At 57.1% G+C, this 17,868-nt stretch overlaps 2 protein-coding genes across 2 annotated transcripts; both read left to right on the plus strand.

Moving 5' to 3' along the window:
• The first annotated feature begins 1 nt into the window (after position 1).
• On the plus strand, positions 2-17,868 carry LOC142066640 (uncharacterized). Its single transcript, XM_075114383.1, has 10 exons — positions 2-216; positions 14,128-14,284; positions 14,550-14,806; positions 14,909-14,994; positions 15,553-15,611; positions 15,986-16,103; positions 16,299-16,410; positions 16,734-16,951; positions 17,150-17,275; positions 17,748-17,868. Exons 2-10 carry the CDS (start codon positions 14,140-14,142, stop codon positions 17,866-17,868), a joined length of 1,242 nt encoding a protein of 413 aa, XP_074970484.1. The 5' UTR covers positions 2-216; positions 14,128-14,139.
• Positions 2,957-8,552, plus strand: LOC142066560 (putative coiled-coil domain-containing protein 144C). Its single transcript, XM_075114148.1, has 7 exons — positions 2,957-4,171; positions 4,398-4,889; positions 5,413-5,565; positions 6,522-6,737; positions 7,092-7,324; positions 7,979-8,103; positions 8,395-8,552. Exons 1-7 carry the CDS (start codon positions 3,611-3,613, stop codon positions 8,463-8,465), a joined length of 1,851 nt encoding a protein of 616 aa, XP_074970249.1. The 5' UTR covers positions 2,957-3,610; the 3' UTR covers positions 8,466-8,552.

The following is a 17,868-nucleotide window of genomic DNA, read 5'->3' on the forward strand; positions in this document are numbered from 1 at the left end:
ACTGGCGCAGGAGGCGGGCGGAAGTCAGGCTTTCCCTCGGCCGCTCTGCGGTCGTGTCCAGCGCGGGGGGAGCAGAGCGGCGGCAGCAGCGGCTGATAGCAGGAGCTAGGAGGCAGCAGCAGAAGGTGGCAGTAGGCAGACGGCAGGCAGCAGCGGCAGCAAGCACCACCAGCAGCTGCCCCACAGCCGGTGTTGCAGGGAGCTGGTGATTCTAGGGTGTGTTGTCTATGGACCTATCCATCCCTGCACTCGGTCCTGCAACAGTTACTGGCGTGTGATGCCACACAATGCTGGGAGGGTGTCACAGACAAGTTGGGGATTTAGGATGCTAGCATTATCCTGGTTGTGCAGAGGAGTCCTTTATCCCTCATGGACAGCTCTAAGCAAAGGCCTTATTTCCATGGCCAGCTGCTGCCCTTTGTTCCATGGTGCTGGCCCCACTGGACAAGCCCCTGCCTGCTCCTTCCAAGATGGTTCTCTGCCACTGGGGCTTTGCTGGGAAGCTTTGCAGGGCTGTGCTTCAGCAGGGTTCAGGGCTTGGTTTTGAAGCATGCCTCCTCCATGGTTTGTGGAGACATGCTGCAGTGCAGAGGGTAATGGGAAATCTCCAATGTCTGGTTTGAGATTTTTGTGGGCTCTGGCAAGTGGCACCTGACGGCCAGCACGGCGTCAACAAAGGCAAGTCCTGCCTGACCAACCTAGTGTCTTTCTATGATGGAGTGACTACATCGGTGGACAAGGGAAAAGCAACAGATGTCATCTCTCTGGATTTCTGTAAAGCCTTCCACATGGTCTCCCACACATCCTTCTCTGTAAATTGGGAGATACAGTTCTGATGAGTGGACTGTTTGGTGGATAAAGAAATTGGGTGGATGATTACATCCAGAGGGTAGTGTTGAAAAGCTCAATGTCCAAATGGAGGCTGATGACAAACGTGTCCCACAGGGGTCAGTACTGTGACCAGTGCCGTTTAATATCTCCATCAATGACAAAGTGAGAACGAGTGCACCCTCAGCAAGTTTGCAGGTGACAAAAAGCTGAGTGGTGCAGTGGACAAGCCAGAAGGACAGGATGTCATCCAGAGAAACCTGGACAAGCTGAGAGGTGGACCTGGGAGAACCTCATGATATTCAGCAATGCCAAGCACAAGTTCCTGCACCTGTGATGGGGAAACTCCTGATCCTGCGTGCTGGCCCATCCTCCTGCAAAAGCAGCCTGCGTGCACAGTGCCTCCCATCGCCAGCACCCTCAGTGTGACCGTGCACATGCAGCTCAGCCTGGTCTTGCCCAAAGTGGGAACTGGGCAGCACTGGAGGGGAGGAGGGGAGATGTGGGCGTGCAGGAAGGGGAGAGGAGAGGAGGGCAGTGCCCAGCAAGGTGGAGGGAGGGCGCCTGAGCACACGGGGATGGGGATTGAGGAGGACATCTAAGGGCGCCTGCAGGGAAAGAAGGCACTCTGAGCCTGCCAGGAGGGCAAGGGAGGGCACCTGAATGCCGCGGGTGGGACTGAAGGGGATGTGTGCATGAACCAAAGGGCCAGGGGAGTCTCAGAACCTGCAGCCAGGGTCACAGAGGAGATGCAAATGGGCACTGTGGGGAATGGAGGGGCTCTCAGTGCTCTCCAGTGCAAGGTCCTGCTGCTGGGAGGTCGTCAGACAGAGCTGTCTCTGGTGCACACCACCTTCATTTTTACATCCGCACCGCTCAACAAAAGCTTGTCAGGGGACAAGTCACAAGGCCCATGGCCTCACCGGCTCAGAGGATGGACCCATCAGATTTTACAAGCCTGACTTGCTGTTCTTTTTCTTGTCCTGCTCCAACTGTTCTCTCATTCCTTCCTCTTCTCAAGGCTCAAGGGTGGTCCTTCCCTCTGGGGGCTCTACTTGGCTCGCTCTTTTAAGGCTTTCGCTTTGAATAGAAGCACTTTTCTAGTGCTCCTGCGCCTTTCCAGCTTATCCATGCTGACCATGGAAGCATGTTGCTTGCAATATCTTGGGTGGTGCTTTCCACGTGTGACTTAACAATTGCCAAACTTCTTTTCAACACAGCCTTTCTAAACAGGCCATGGACTAGGCCCCCGACACCTGCACCGCTTGTTGCAGCAAGGCTGTTGCTGGCTGGGCTCTGTATTCATGGCCAAGCACAGGTCCCCATGATTTTAAACCACCCCCGTTTTGGTGTGGTTTCTTGACATATCAGAGGCTTCCTGGGCTGAAGATGAAGCTTCACAATCTCATATCCCAAAGCTAAATGAGACGTGCCTGTTCCGGTCAGTCTTTATTTCAATGCTGATCCTGTCAATGTGCTGGCAGTTTACCAGCAAGTAGCGTTGGCTTATCACTGTCAGGATCTTCTTATCGCCACCAGTCGGAACATAGCACAAGAGGAGAACCGCAGAGTCCCCAGAAACCTGGTGCTACACCCCGCACGTGTGTAGAGGTACAGTTAAACCCTCCAGAGAACCCTGCTAATGATGTGCCACATCCCCAGCCATAGCACAAGCGTAGGGCTCTTCAGCCTTTTTGAGCTCTCTTTTGCCCTGCCACTGCTGCCGAGTTGACAGCTGAAGCTTTGTTGTGGGAGTTAAGAAGATGATTCCGATATTCCATCAACGTGGAGAGGGACGGATAATAGCCCTTCTGCAAAGCAGACTGCCATGTCTGTCCCTGCAGTGCCATTTCAGACATGGTGTCTTTGCTGATGCCATGTGCTGATGCTGTGTGCTCCTCTTTTCCCACCAGCTCCACCTATCTCTACTCAGAGCTCCAGGGGCCTCCCCTGGGCAAGTGTGGTCAAGTTCAAGCACCCTGACTTTGGCTTTTTTTCCTATGGAATTCCCTGGAGTGCACAGAAAGGCACACCCGGGGGGGTTGTGGGTGCAGCAGAAGGAACATGGAGCGGTCCAGGCTGCCCACGGGACTTGCAACATGCCAAAATGTACAAGAGTGGGGGCTGGGCTGGCCCTCTGACAGATAAGCAGGGGGCTGCAGGGTGCACAAAAGGGCACACCGAGGGGTTTTGGGTGCACTGAAAGGCACATGGAGGGGTGCGAGGAGACCCCACAGGCACACCCAGGGGTCCAGGGTGCGCCCAGAGGCACGCTCAGGGGGGCCGGCCACAGCAGAAAGCAAAGCAAGGGGAAGTGGCCAGTCCCAAAATGGACACCGGTGCCCTCAAAGGGACGCTCAGGGCTCCAGGGATGCAGAGAGGGGCACACTGACGGGCCCAGAGTACCCCCACAGCTCACACCGAGAGCCCAGGAAGCACAAAAAGGCACATGGCGACGTGTCCAGCCACTCACTGTCTCTTGTGCTTCCCGGGAGCCTTGATGGCGAGAGCCTGCCATGGTGAGCCCATCCATCTCCCACACAGGTGGGTGCTGTGGGGAGCTGGGAGATGAGGACGGTGGGTGTGCAGAGCGTGCGGGGAGGTGGGTGCCTTGGAGAGGTGGCCTTGGGCAACCCTGTACCCCTGGACACAGCACACCTGGGGCTGTTTCCCTTGGCCACGTGGCCTGTGTGCACGCAGAGAGGTTCTGAGCACACGGGGCCCCTCTGCCCCTGGCCCCGCCCAGCCCCCAGCACCTTATGATGTCACTGAGCTGTTCGTGATGTCAGCACACACGTTCACTAGACCTGAGGTGCTGGCGCAGGCCCTGCACACACAGTACCGGGTGGTGCTGCTGGTGCTGGCGGTGCTGGTGCTAGTGGCTGCTGCTGCTGCTGGTGGTGCTGGTGGTGCTGCTGGCAGTGGCGGTTGCTGGAGGTGGTGCGTTGCTGCTGGCACTGCTGGTGGTGTCAGTGCTGCTGGTGGTGCTGCTGCTGCTGGTGGAGCTGGTGGTGCTGGTGCTGCTGGTGCTGGCTCAGCCCGTAGGCAGCTGCCCAGGCTCTGCCGCTCCTTGGGGCTCGGCTCCTCAGTTCGCAGCTGGCACCCGGCAGCGCCTGCCAAGTCCTGCTGGCCACCGCTCCCCAGGGAGAGGCGAGGCAAGGCAAGGCAGAGCACTGCCCGTTCCCGCTGGGCCATGAAGAGGTGGTGGTTCCTGCGGAGGAGGAGGGCGCGGGAGGGGCCCCCCGTGTCCTCCGGGAGTGGCGGTGGTGACCAGCTCCAGACGGAGGGCCGGGATGAGCTGCGTCCAGAAGCCGTCAGGGAGAGCAAAAGCTCTGGAGGGCAGGTATGTAAAAACATCAATTTAATTTAGAGTCTTCGTTATAAGATTATCTTGCACGTTAATGCCAAGTAAGATTTTTCCACAAATAACGTCTAATGCAGTTGTTGAAAACTCTTTTATACCCTGACGTCACGTTGGTGACAGTCCTCATCTGGTTATATGCAATGCTGCCACTATCTCCTGTTTTGTGCTGGTTTCCTAAGTTCTGTCAACCTGTGGTCTTGAGCAGGCAGAAGATGTCAGAGCCCAAATGCTGAAGACGGCAGGGTTGGATTCATCCCTTTCCCACCTGAGCCCTGGAAGTCATCAGACATCAGAAAATGTCGATGTGCAAATGTGTCTGAGAGCATATGAGCAATGGCTTCGAGTGCAAGAAAAGGTCAATGAGGACATTGTTGAGATGCAAGAAACCAACAAGAGCTTGTCTCAGCAGTTGAGCAAGGCTGAAAGAAAAGCTCGCAGGCTGGAGAAGGAAGTGGAGCAACTGAAGAAAGCCCTCTGGGAAAAGGCATTGGCTTTAGACATGACGGAAAGAGAATTACGTCAGGCCCAGAAGCAGGCAAAGGAGCGGCATGCTCTACACCTTGAGAAAGATCAAGAGAGAAAAGATGCCGTCAAGAAGGCAGAAGGGCTGCAGGAACAACTGGCCCAGCTCCAAAGTGAAAACCATTTACTCCGGCAGCAGCTGGGAGTTGTAAACAAGAGCACCCAACTACGAATGGTGAGTGATGCCTTTACACGCAAGGCCGACAGAGTAGGAAAAGAGGTGAGGTGGGCCCTGGCCCAAGAGTGACTCAAAGCAGACCACTTCCCAAGGCTCTCTGGTGCTTCTAAAAGGCGGCAGGTATAAGCTATGTGCCTGGCAGTCCATCACTCGGGTTGCTTCTGGTTTGTCCTGGTTTGTGGGAACTGTGGAAGGTTCTTTCTCAAGGACATGCTTATAGGCACATACGTATCTAGAACGGCTTCGGCATGCGTTGGTTTTCATGTGTGTAGCAGAAGAAGAGCCAAAAGGATGATACACAGAGTTGGCTATAGGAAGCCTCGCTCTGATCACTGGAGAAAGGGCTGCAGCCCACCCCACAGCGCTTGCACTGGCATCCCGTCACATTTGAGCATTGTCTTAAGACACAAGCAATACCCAACAAAGGCACAGTCTCAGCAGGTATAGGAAATTGAAAGTAAAACTACACGTTTGGGCTTCTTAACTCTTTCTTCGTACTCCTGTGTCATTGTTTCCCTAGAGAACAGTGGGACAGCTGCACAGAGAGATCGCTGAGGCTTGCCAGAAGCAGTGGATAGCAGAAACGTCACTGAAAGCGGCTACACGCCAATGTGATTACCTGAAGCAAGAAAACTCCCACTTGCAAGAGGACTTGCACAAGGCTAAAGCCGAGGTATACAAAGTCTGTAAACATGTCAGCATGAACGATGCTCTTCCTTTCCTTCAGTGGCCACACGAGAAGAAACAAATCTGGGAGCAAATCCAGGACAGATTTCTCCGGGGACCTTTTGAGCTTCAACAGGATTAACAATTGTTTTCCAGGCTAGAGGGGGTGCTTTTAGCTCCTTTCTCCTCCCGCCTCCTCCCATCTCACCTTGAAAATCTTCAGGGAGCTCGTTTCAAGGCCGAGGGGCAGAGCAGTGGGTTGCGGGCAGCACCTGGGTGGGGAAGAACGAAGCAGCTCTGCTCTTTTGAGACTTGCTTCTGTTCCGACACCATCCAAAAGTTGTGGCCGTGCTGCGGTATCAGAAGCCACACGCTCCCAAATGTCTCTAGGCTTGGTTGGTTTGTTTGCAAGGTTTTTCTTCTCTTGGTCTCTGCACAAAGATGTTGCCTAGTTCCCTGGCGGTGGTGTTTTTGGGGAAGGAAAGCAACCTTTTGTTTGCCCTTGTCTTGTAAGCCAGGCTTCACCCTTCCTCTAAGTGAGGCCTTGAACCTCTTGCCTCTTCCCTCTGCACCGTCCGCCGCAGGCATTAGCACAGGGGGGGTGCCCATGAGGGGGAACGGGGCAGAAAAGGAGCACGATGAAGCCAAATGAAACGCTGTGAATGCGATGAAATGCAAAAGAGCCCCTTCACAGGCATGGGAGCTGTACGGTGCTGTAGAAGGAGCTGAGTGCCTTTGCCATGGTGCCTGTTGGACAGGAGGGGTGGATGGGAGCTGGAGCAGCCTTGTCAGCAAGGGCTTGAAAGGCAAACTTAGTTCCAAAAAAAGCCAAGCGGCTTTTCCCTGGCTTGAGATACAATCTTGGTGGATTACAGCTCTGAGCTCCGTCCCTACATTTGATTGAGTTTCACAGAGATTTTAGACCCCTCTGCTTAAGGCAGCTTGTTTTCTCTCCGCATACAGCTGTGCGACCTCTCCGCGCGGCTGGAACTGGAGTCCCAAAATGCTCTGCACCTCAAAGCTGCAAACCAGGAGCTGCAAGGGCTGGTGGCTCTTCTGCCACATCGCTTGGCGACTCCAGGGGTGGATCATCCCCCAACAGCGCTTCATGGAGGAGAGCGTGAGCAGCGAGCGCAAGAAGAAACGAGAGAGAAGCAACATCTCGGGGAGCTTTTGCAGGTCAGTTTAGGTACCATTTGTCTCTGTAGTGGGCGCTGCATTCATTTGTGGTTGTGGTCGCGGCTTTTAGGTGTTTTGCCTGGAGCACCTGGCTCTCTTTGTTAGTGTTGTGGGATTGGCTTTCCTATAGGGAAGCTGGGGAGCTGCAAAAGGCTGCATCAAAGGGCTTCTGTGTGCGTCAGGGGAGCCATGTGCAGGAAAAATATGCAGCCTTTCCCTCATCCTCATTCGTACAGCCTTGTGGGCTGCTTTACACTAGCTTTCGTATGAAAATGGCAGAAGGAGCAGGTTGTTTGAGGTGGGTGGGCATTGTCTTTTTCTTCCCGTTCCCCGAAGTTGCATCTTCTGCTTTAGACTCAGGCAGCCGCTCAAGCCAAAACAGAAGAGGCCAACACCACTGACGCTTCTTGGAGAAAGCTGCTGGAGCAGAGAATGAAAGCGCAGGAATTGGACCTGGAGAGAGCACGGAGCCTGCAGGAGGCGAAAGCACTGCAACTGGCATGGGCGCAGGCAGAACCAAAAAGCTCCGAAAAGCGTTATTTGGCGGGCCGCAAAATTAGAAGCTGCCTCTCAAAGAAACTAAAAAAGTAAGTCCAAAGGTTTTCTTTGTTTCCCCATGTCATACAATATGACCCCTTTCGTCGTGGCTTTTCCATCCCACATCCCTTTCTTGCACCTGCTCAGCATGGTGTGTGCACCTTCAAGACAGCGTTCTTCTCCAAAGAGTACACCTTGGGCTCTGCCATTCCGGGGGCCTGTTTCCCTTTCTCTTTACTGGCCCTGAGGTAAGAAAACCGATGAGGCCTGTCTGGAGGATGGTTTCGTTAGTTTTCTTGTAAGAGTTTTCTGTAGCCACCTCCTCTTCTTGCAGGTAGGGTGGAAAGGAGGAGCTTCACTTCTGCTGCTCTTATCCTCCCACTTAGGAGAGGCACACTTGAAAAGGCAGAGGGGCCAGAACAGGAGCCCGTGAGGCAAAACTACTCCATTCAGCTGCCGTTATGATGGCGCACCTTCAGTTTGCGTTTATGCTGGGAGGAGGGGAAGAGCCCGAGTCCTTACTACCTCCTCGGAAAGGTCCTACAAAGCCCTAACACAGATTGCTTGGAAGCCTGAGAAGCAGTACATTTGGATGGCTCAGAAGTCTACGTGCATAAGTCCACCAGCGTACTGTCACACGTGGCGAACCACTTGGTGCCGATACAAGCAACAGTCGTCCTTACATGCTCCTGCCTTTTTTGCAGGGCTAATGAGACGCTGGCGGAAGCCAGTGCTGAGAGCCGTCAAGAGCAGCAGCGCAGACTCGTCAGTCGCAAGGCCAAGAGCCTGAGCCAGAGCAGGGGACAGAGCGGAAACCCATCGGGCTCAGGTAAGCAGCTCCAGATGCGATTCCAAAGAAGATGCCATTTGCGGGTTCTGCTGGGGTTTAGTAGTGGTGCGCCGCCTCTGGAGGTTCCTTCACGGGCTTTAGAAAGCCAGTTGCCTGATGGTCAAACGTGCAACATCTGGTTTCTTCCTTTGCGCAGGTCCCTTTCATCCTTTCTTTCCTCTGGCGGGCTTGCATCTTTGCAGTGTCCTCTCACACTTGATTAGAGGCCATTATGGCCTTGGGTTAGGTCTGCTGTAGCACTAACCCTGGATCTCGCTTTTTCTCTCCCAGTCACTGGTGAACATGAAACCGGATCTGCTGGGGATTCTCTCTGGACGTCTCCTGCTCTTCCGCCAAATTGAAACAAAGTCCAGGCTATCCCCTTGCAGGGCAACACCGCCCGATCGTGATGCTCTGAGAACAAGTATTAAACTGGTAGAACACACGCATGAACCTCTGTGAAAAACCTTTCCCTACGCCCGCCTCCCGTGCTTTCCCATCGCCGTCCCTCATGAGCTACCTCAGCATCGGGCTGAGCAAGGTTTTGTGGCTGGGACAGCAAAGCCCTTGGACACCTGCCCTTCCCCGGCTCCCCACCGAGGCGGGCCTCAGGGCACCTGGAGGGGCTGCAGGTGCCATCCCGGCTCTTGGGACCGTGGCCAGGCCTGTGGGACTCTTCTCAGCCCAGCAGCGGTGCTGGGGGCCGGGCCGCCGGGGCAGCCAGGGCCGTTCCCTGCGCCCGCAGCCTGCACCCGGGCAGGGTGTTGGGGGAGGCCCCCAGTCCCGGTCGGGGCGGGATGGGGGTCTCCAGGGGATCTCCCTGGGGCTGGAGCAGCGCGGCCCTGCCTGGAGCTGCTCCCTCCTGCTGGGCTGGGGGCTTCGGGCCCGGGCAGGGTGGGGGTTCCATGGACACCAGCCGGGAAGGGGACCCAGCCTGCCCTGGGTGCGCCCGGGGCTCAGTGCGGGTGTGCAGGCCCCAGGGCACGCTGGGCGCTCTGGTCCCTCCCTTGCCACGTGGCGTGCTGGGAGCTGTGGCTTGGAGACGGACACGGCGTCTCCTGAGCTGTGCTCACCGGCGCCTCTGGGCTGCTTGGGAAGAGCTGGAGCTCAGGGGAAGGACGGACACGGCCTTGGCAAGGACTCGGCCCTCAGTGGCGCCAAATTCTCCCCAACACCCAGGCAGACAGGGCTAACGCCAGGCTGTGCAGAGACGGTCACCCGCTTCACTGAGCTGGGGTTTTTCTTCCCCTAAGAACACTGCAGGAGCAGAAAATATTCTGGGAGGAAATACAGGAGAGACGTGCCCAAGGACTTTGCAAGCGGCAACGTCATTCACGATCCTTTTGCCAAATAGATTGTGCTTTTATCGGAAACGTGCAAAACCCAACGAGTTTGAGTTGCAAGTAAGGAAGCAACCCAGCAGCCAGCAGGAAACAAGGCTGCCTGGGTCTGTTACGGGCTGTCATCAGCTCTAGGAGTAAAGCACGCTTCAGGGTTTCTGCAGGGAAACCAAGCATGCTTTCCCCGAGCCTCATCCCTCCTCGGAGCCTTGGTTGGAGGAAGCGCTTGCTGGTCAATTGTAGCACAGAGATGGCCAGGCCCAAAGACTTGTGGTGAATGCAGTTAAACCCAGTTGGCGGCCGGTCACAAGCGGTGTCCCCAGGGCTCAGTGCTGGGGCCAGTTCTCTTTAATATCTTTACCAATGACCTGGATGAGGGGATCGAGTGCAGCCTCAGTAAGTTTGCAGAAGACACTAAATTGGGCAGGAGTGTTGGTATGCTGGAGGGTAGGAAGGTGCTGCAGAGGGACCTGGACGGGCTGGATCATTCGGCGAAGGCCAAGTGTATGCGATTCAACAAGGCCCAGTGCCGGGTCCTGCCCTTGGGTGACACCAACCCCAGGCAACGCCACAGATTTGGGGCAGAGGGGCTGGAAAGTGCCTGGCGGAGAAGCCCTGGGGGTGCTGGCTGACAGCCGGCTGGGCATGAGCCAGCAGTGCCCAGGTGGCCAAGGAGGCCACCAGCCCCCGGGCTTGTGTCAGCACTGGTGTGGCCAGCAGGAGCCGGGCAGGGATGGGGCCCCTGTGCTCGGCCCTGGGGAGGCCCCACCTCGAATGCTGGGCTCAGGTTTGGGCCCCTCGGGACAAGAAGGGCCTTGAGGGGCTGGAGCGTGTCCAGAGAAGGGCAGCGGGGCTGGGGCAGGGTCTGGAGCACAAGTGTGCTGGGGGGCGGCTGGGGGAGGTGGGGGGGTTTAGCCTGGAGAAGAGGGGGCTGAGGGCAGCCCTTCTCGCTCTCTGCAGCTGCCTGAGAGGGGCTGGAGTGAGGGGGGGGTTTGGTCTCTTCTCCCAAGGAACAGGTGATAGCACAAGAGGAAATGGCCTCAGGCTGCATCAGGGGAGGTTTAGGTTGGATATCAGGGAACATGCCTTCACTGCAAGAGTGGTCAGGCCCTGGCACAGGCTGCCCAGAGAGGTGGGGGAGTCACCATCCCTGGTGGTGTTCAAAAAAACGTGTAGACGTGGCACCTGGGAACATGGTTTTCGAGAACTGGGGGTTGGACTTGATGATTTTAGAGGTCTTTTGCAGCCTTAATGATTCTATGATTCGATGAAAGTGCCGTTTGGCACCTGGCAGAAAGAGCCGTTTGTGCGTTCCACTGTGTTTTATTTCATAGAACCATTGCTTTCTGTTTGTTTCAGCTGGGCTAGTTAGGGGTTATTATTGTTTAGTTTAAATTCAGACCCAAAGGACAGACCTATGATTAGCACGTCTGTGTGGCCGGAGTTCTCGGGGAGATCCGTCAGTGGAGCTGGGGGCATTTTGAAGGCCAAGACTCTGGTGGTTGAAATTCCGGGCCTGACGTGCACCTCCTCCTTTGGAAGTTGTTGGGGAGCAGCGTAGGATTTCCAGACCAGCTTGGTGCCCAGGGGTTTTGGAGGAGCATCTTCACACGAGGTTATGAGGCTTAGAGGGCCACGGCTGCCCGGAGCTCTATGACCCGTGTCCCAGGCTATGCGGCAGGAGGGAGCGTGAGCTCTTTCTCCACCTGTGCAGCCAGGAGCACCCTGATCTGTGCCAAAATGGGCCAGCGGGAGGCAGAGAGACCCTGCAACTCTGGTCTCTGCTTGCTGGAGCCCCAGCACAACGGGCTGCTTACAGCCTTCAGGTGCTAGGGAGGCTGACGGACAGTCTGTCCCAAGTCAGAGGAGGTTCTGGGGTCGATGGGGGCTGTCAGCTACTTGGCTTGAGGAAGAGTATCGGAGCCTTAGTCCAAGTGAAAGGTGTTGCCCGTAGCCCTGCACTGCCTGGCAGAGATGTTGGGAGGGGCGCTGGGGCTGTGCAGGTGGCAGAGGGTCAGACAGAGTTTGCAGAATGACTTAAGAGAGGAAATTTGTTTTCAGCTTCCCACCGCGAGAAGCGCCAGACTCTCTCAGCACCCTGAAGGCCACGCAGGACGCAAAGCCTGGAGGAGAAGCTGAAAGCCAAGACTCACCCTTTTGCTTATCCCCCTCTCAACCTTCGGAGATCGGCTACTTAAATGTAGCTTCCCCTGGAGACACCACAGCCTCCCAGCTGCAGGGGCAGAGTCAGAGCATCAGCTCTGAGAACTTCTAAACGGGGAAAGAGGTTTGTAAAATATTAGCCGGACTGCAAGGCTTTGGGCTCCTCTGGCTGTGAGATAACAAGGACCGACCGCAGCGGGAGAATTGCCAAATGGACGGACCTGGTGATCTCTGTCATGTATTTCAACTAAATCAGTCAACAGCTTTTTTCCAACTTGCCCAACTCGGTGTGTGTGATCCCAGATCCAGCTCTCTGCACGTGTGGAGAAGAAAGGAGGGGATCTAAGCACCCAGAGAAGGAAAGAGGGTACACCTTAATGCTTACTAACAGTGGTGGAGGGTCTACGAGGATGCTTGGGTGGGAGTAGAAGGAACCGGATCATGCAGAACAGGGGTGTAGAGGGAACAGGTGTGTTTGCAAGAGGGAAGCAGAAAGGATCAGAGTGTGAGCTATGGGGAAGAGAAGGGATCGGTACATATTCAGGAGAGCATGGGATGACTCGGAATCACCGTTTGCATGAAGAGGAACCATGCATGGAAGCCTGAGATCTCGCAGGAGGAAGGGGAGAGGTCCTCCAAAATAGCGGATCAGCCTGGAGGGCATCTGAGCACGCCTGGAGGGGAGCAAAGGGGACCTGAACTGGCACAGAGGGCCACGGTGGGGATAAGAGCGGTCCCCAATGGGCAGAGAGCAGCGCTCTTCTCCCGAGGGAGGGAACAGAGGGTCTTTAGGGAGAAGGAAGAGGATCTGAGCACACATCAGTTGACATTTATTCAAAGCTGACTTGGCTCCAAGCACAATTCCAAAATAACGGGGTTTTTACCCAATCTGCCATGCTCGCTTGTATCCGCACTGAAATCCAACGTTAAAAATATTTCCTTGGAATTTGTCCTCTTGCTCTCTACACTCAGGCTTCTTTTCATACCCACCTCAAAACAATTTTGAGCAACCTTTCCCAAAAGCATGTGGTCCCCGGCACCTAGACGTTCTCTGCTTGGGCTACCTGGGGACAAGGACGCCTGGGAATTTGGGGGAATTTTTAGTTTCAACTTGATTTTGTTCACCCTTCAAGTCTCCTAATCTTGTCTCTCTGGCACGGTCTTGGTGTCCTTGTTCAGCAGCCCTTGCAGGCGACCCTTTGGGTCTGCCTGTGGAGAGGGCAGCGGGTGGGTGGGGACAGCTGCCCCAGATGCCCTCTGTGGCAGGGGCTGTGCTCACCTGCAGCCCCTCTGACACGGGTCGTGGTCACAATGGGGCACACCCCCTCACCGGGACACCTTGCCTCTCCCCACGGCACCCAGCCCGCACTTCCCTGCCAGTCAGGGAGGAGCTCAGGTGTGGGGGGCTGCTTTGGCCACTGCTCTGCTCTTGGGAGCTGCTTTGCAGCCCGCAGGGGGAGGCGGAGGCAGGTAGTGCCACAGCGCCGGTGCTGTGTGGACAGGAGGAGCGGAGGGGCTCGGCCAGGAGGAGCTGCAGCCATGGAGTGGTTCTCCTCTGCCTTCCTCCATGCGCTGTCTCCTCACCTGGCGGATTTCACAAAGGAGGGTAGGTGCTGCCAGAAGGTCCCGTGCTCGAGGCTCGGAACTCGGAGACACCTTCGTGGCGTGGATCGGAGCCCGTCCTTGTGCCAAGCCTTCTCCCCTCTTTCTTTCAAGTACAGAGCTGTGTCCCCAGCACGGGACGCCTTCTCATGGGGACACAGCTAAAACTCGGCTCTGCAGGGCAGTTCCTGCATGGGTGGTGTGAGGGGGGAGGTGGTGGTGTAGGACGACGCCTGCACCTGCTGCCTTGGCAAGGCGCTGAGCTTATTGACGTCACGCGTGCCCTGTCTCGCTCTTCTTCCCCAGAGATGGCCAGCATTTGGGATAGCGTGTCGGAGTGCTATCGCCAAAAGCTGCTGCTGAACAAGGTGGGCTGCTTTCCTTGCTGTCCTCCAGACCCTGCTGTGTCCTGGCCCCTCCCCGGCCTTTAATTCCTCCCCCCAACGGCTTAGGAAGCAGAAAACATGCCCCAGAAGGATCCTGCTGAGGACAGCTTTGCCACAGAGCAACTTCTGAGTGGACGGAGAGAAAAAGCAAAGCCCCGCTTTGGACAAAGAAGAACGTGGGCTTTCTTCTTTGGAGGCTTCCCTAGGCCTGCTGGCAGGGTGTAATGAGCGGGCAGAGAGCCGGGGGCAGTGTCCAGGGCTTGGCCCTCCTCGGGCCCTCTCAGGCTCCGGGTGGTGTGTCCTGCTTGTCCTTCACCTTGCGTGGCCTGGGCAGAGGGTGGGAGGGTAAAGCGGAGGGAGAGGGGAACAAGGTGGAGGGCAAGGCTCTTCCCCAAAGCTTTCCAATGGGGCCCCACCTTGTCCCTGGCGACCACCGGGGTGGGCAGGCCAACAGAGAAGCCTTAGTGTGCCTCGACGCTCTTCTCCCACCGGAACAATTCCAACGGCTGTTTCTTTCTCACTCTCGTTGGCAGGCTGTCAGGCTAATGGGCATGGCCACCGTCTACATCAGGGAGGAGGACTTTTGTCATGGGAACAAGGCGAGTGTCAAGGTCCAGAAACCCATGTTCCACCTGGACAAGCCAGTTCTGCTGGAGAAGAAGCTCCGCTATGAGACCAGATCACGGCCCGGTAAGAAGAGACCTCCAGGGCTGGGCTTCCGAAGCCTTGAGTCAGAGCTGGCGTTTCCCTCCCGCTCCCCCTTGACAGGAGCAGCGGTCTGCGTGGGGACAGGGTGCTGGCCCCCAAAGGCAGGCCGGGCCGCTTGCTGCTGCGTGGGGAGTCGGTGGGGTGGGAGGAGGCTCGGTGGGCTCTTGATGGGTCGCGGTGCTGAGAGCTGATGTGAGTCTGCTGAAGGCTGAGCAAGTGACTTTGTTGCCGGGCGGTTTCTTTGCAGAGGACTTAGAAGTTGCAGAGCTGATCTACGCCGAGGTCGCCTTCTACCTCTCCATCCCCAAGAAAAAGGTCTTGAAGTGCGTCAAGGCTACCACAAATGTCATCGCATGGGCCTTGACCGAAGGCAAGGACTTTGACTTTGTCTTCAAGAACTTTGGCATCCTGGTGTGCCGGGGAAGGAGAGTGGTCATGCGGTTCTTCGAAGACCTGCTGCGAGACGTGGACAAGACCGGCATCCTGGCAAACACTGCCCTCCGAGTGAGTCTGTTGTCTCTTCAGTGCTCCCTCTACCTCTCTTGCAGCCAGGTCGAAGCCATGACCTCGGGCACATTCACTCCCCTGCCTCTCTCCTCCTTGCAGAAGTCAAGCCTGAGGCCCTTGGTCATAGCCCGCAATGAGACAGCTGTTTTCCAGATGCCTCCTGGGGGGATCTTTGTGTTCCCACAGTGAGTATGTTTGCTTCTGTCGCCCCGGGCTGACCAAGCGAGCACCTTCTCAGCCCCTCTTTGGTGCAGCCGCCCAGAGGTGCCAAAGGCCGAGTTCCTGGGGCTGCTCTCCTCGGGAAGCTGCTGTGGAGTAGCTGTGCCCAAGGGGTGCTTCTCCGTGAATTGCATGGCCACCCCTCGTCCTTTGGGAAGCGGGGTGTCGTCAAGTGGAGCACCAGGGGAGAGGGCCTGCTTACCTTCCCGCCCGTGTGGGGCGTGGAGAGGCAGTGAGGGACCCTTTCCCATAAAGCTTCCTCTGGTCCTCCCCTCTCCTTTGGGTGAGAATGAAATAGAGAAGCACCCAAACAAAACAAGCCCAAGGTGTCAGCATTTTCACGCGGAGTTTGCTGACGCTCCTTTCCTAATGTCTATTGCCACCTTGTTGTATGTTGTGCTCTGCAAACCTGGGGACTTGAGAGTAGCTCAGCTCTCGAGCAGCTCTGGCAGCAGCTTCTTAGTGGGGGCTGCAGGGGACTCCATTGCCCCTTATTGAAACCACCGGCACCTTCTTATTTGCAGGCTTGTGTACAAAAGTGCCACGTCTGAAAAAGAACTGGCTGACAAGGCGGCCCAACGAGGTACCGTAACAACGCACCCACGCCATGTAGAGACGCAAGCGTGTCTTCCCCACATGTGATGCCACCTCCCCGGGGCGAGAGGTTCTCCAAAGTGACCAGCACGTCCCAGCTCACCCCCTTTTCCAAATGGGGCCCCAAGGAAGGAAGCAGTGGGGCAGGAAGTGCTCAGGGAGCAGCGTGGCCCCGTGGGAAGGGAGGGCTGGGAAATAGTGGTCGTCGGGAAAGGGCCAAGACCGCCCTAGGAAGCCCGACGGCAAGGCCTGGGGGTCCAGGCCTGGCACTAGTAGCAGTCGCGTGCACAGATGGCATGTCCGTCTTGCGGGAAGCGACCCAGAGGTGCAGCTGTGAAGAGCTTCCTGGTCTTGTGCTTCCAGGGGCTCGTCCTGCTGAGCGCCTGCTCTCCCGAGGGCGTCTTTCTCCCGTCCGGACAGGGGGCCTTGGTGTGACGGGAGAGAAGAGGGGCAAGGCGGGGACTGCAGCAGGTAGCGTAAGGTGAGACTCTTCAGCCACCCCTGAGCGGCCACAGCTCATGGCCGTCTCGTCCTGGCTTTGACTTGACTCCTGGCCTAGGCATAGCTCCCGTGCAGAGCTGCCTTGTGCTGCCTGCACGGGGCTGCTCCCTGAGCACCAGCTGAAGAACAGGCGCCTGCTGTTCTCGTCCAAGCCCCGTGTGCGGTGTGTTTGCAGCGTGCTGCCGCCAATAGAGGGGACCCGTGCAGAGAAACGCAAGGAAGCCAGAGCGACGGACCGTCCTCAAGTCTGGCTGCCTCCTCTGGACAGTCGGCTGGGAGCAGCAGAGGTACGTGGTACAGGTGGACGTAACGATGGTGTCACGTGTAGGAAAACATGGCTCTGTGGAGAGGGTGTCCTCAAAGACAGCCGCGACACTGCGGACGTGTTCATCCCGTCACTCCTCCTGCCTCTGCCTTTCGGCCTGGCCAATGACTCCATCTCTTGACACCACGCTTGGCTTCCACGTGGACCCCACCTCCCGGTTCCCCCATCTCCTGCACCGGGGTCCCCGCCGGGGGCTTGCAGTCCCTGGCGTCTCTAGTGCTGCCCTGTCCAGGGGCGGGAGAGAGGTGTGACCTGGGCTCTAACGTTCCTCTTCGTCCCACCCAGGCCAAGAGTCAGTCCGAAATACTCCAAGTGAAGTGGCCTGACTTGAGGGTGCGCTTGCCCTGGCCCAAAAGTAGCACGCAGGAGAGGGCCGAAGTACAGGCAGGACAGGAGGAAGTCATCTCCTGGGCCAAAAGGGATGGGGAGGAGATTTCTTACTGCCATCCCCGGGCAGAGAAGGGGAAGATACCGGCCCCTCCGCTGGAGACGCCACAGCCAGAGTAAGCGTGCGGCAGCTCCCGGCAAGGCTGGGGAGAGTCGAGCGGCAGAGACCGCCCGTCTGCGGGGTCAGGGGCCCGGTTTCCCCTGACACGGGCATGCCTGGGGTCAGCCCCGATGCCTGGGGTCCCTGGGCAGCCCCAGCCTGTGAGCAGGGGCCAGGGCAGGGTGTGAGAGGGAATTTGTCCCTACTGTTGCAGCATCAGGTCACCACGAGCAAGGCAGGTCTTGGCAAACCTGGAGCCATACAGGTACCGCCAGGAGGAGCGCCGGAGGACTGTAGACTTCAACAAGTTTCTGGCAATGTTCCCTAAGCCGCCTCTCTGGTAAATATCTCCAGGCATGGGAGGCATATTCCTGGTGCACATTTTCCTCCCTTCCCCGGGCAGCGGCAGCTGGGAAGGACTGTCTGTACTGACAGCCGGGTGGCAGGAGAGCAGCGAGGTCCTGAGGCTGTGCCCCTGAGTTAGAGCTGCCTTCCAGCCCCAGGGAGATGTCCGCAGGCAGAACAGGGGCAGACGGGGACATGGCTTTCTTCCTCTGGGATTGGCTCTGCCTTTCCACCCCACAGACACTGTCCCTCCTCTGCCACGGCACCCACAGCCGGACACCTTGCCCGGAGGGCCCTACCTGTCCGCTGCCAGGTCTCAGCCCTGAGCTGATGGGCCTGGTCCAGTGGAGCAGGGGGTGTCTCAGAGACCACAGCAAGCCTCCAGGACCAGGCCTGGCAGGCAGGAGGTCTCTGCCCTCCTCTCTCTACTTCCAACTGATGTCAACACGCTTTTGGTTCCCCCTCAGCGTCGGGAAGAAGATGGAGCTGCACGGCCTCAGAGAAAAGCACGAGGCCAGCGCGACAGCATACGGGACGTGTGCGCAGTACGGCCAAGTCGCACCACGCAGACCTGCAGCCTGGCATTGA

This window comes from Phalacrocorax aristotelis, chromosome 19, assembly GCF_949628215.1.
Source record: "Phalacrocorax aristotelis chromosome 19, bGulAri2.1, whole genome shotgun sequence".
Classification (NCBI taxonomy): Eukaryota; Metazoa; Chordata; class Aves; order Suliformes; family Phalacrocoracidae; genus Phalacrocorax; species Phalacrocorax aristotelis.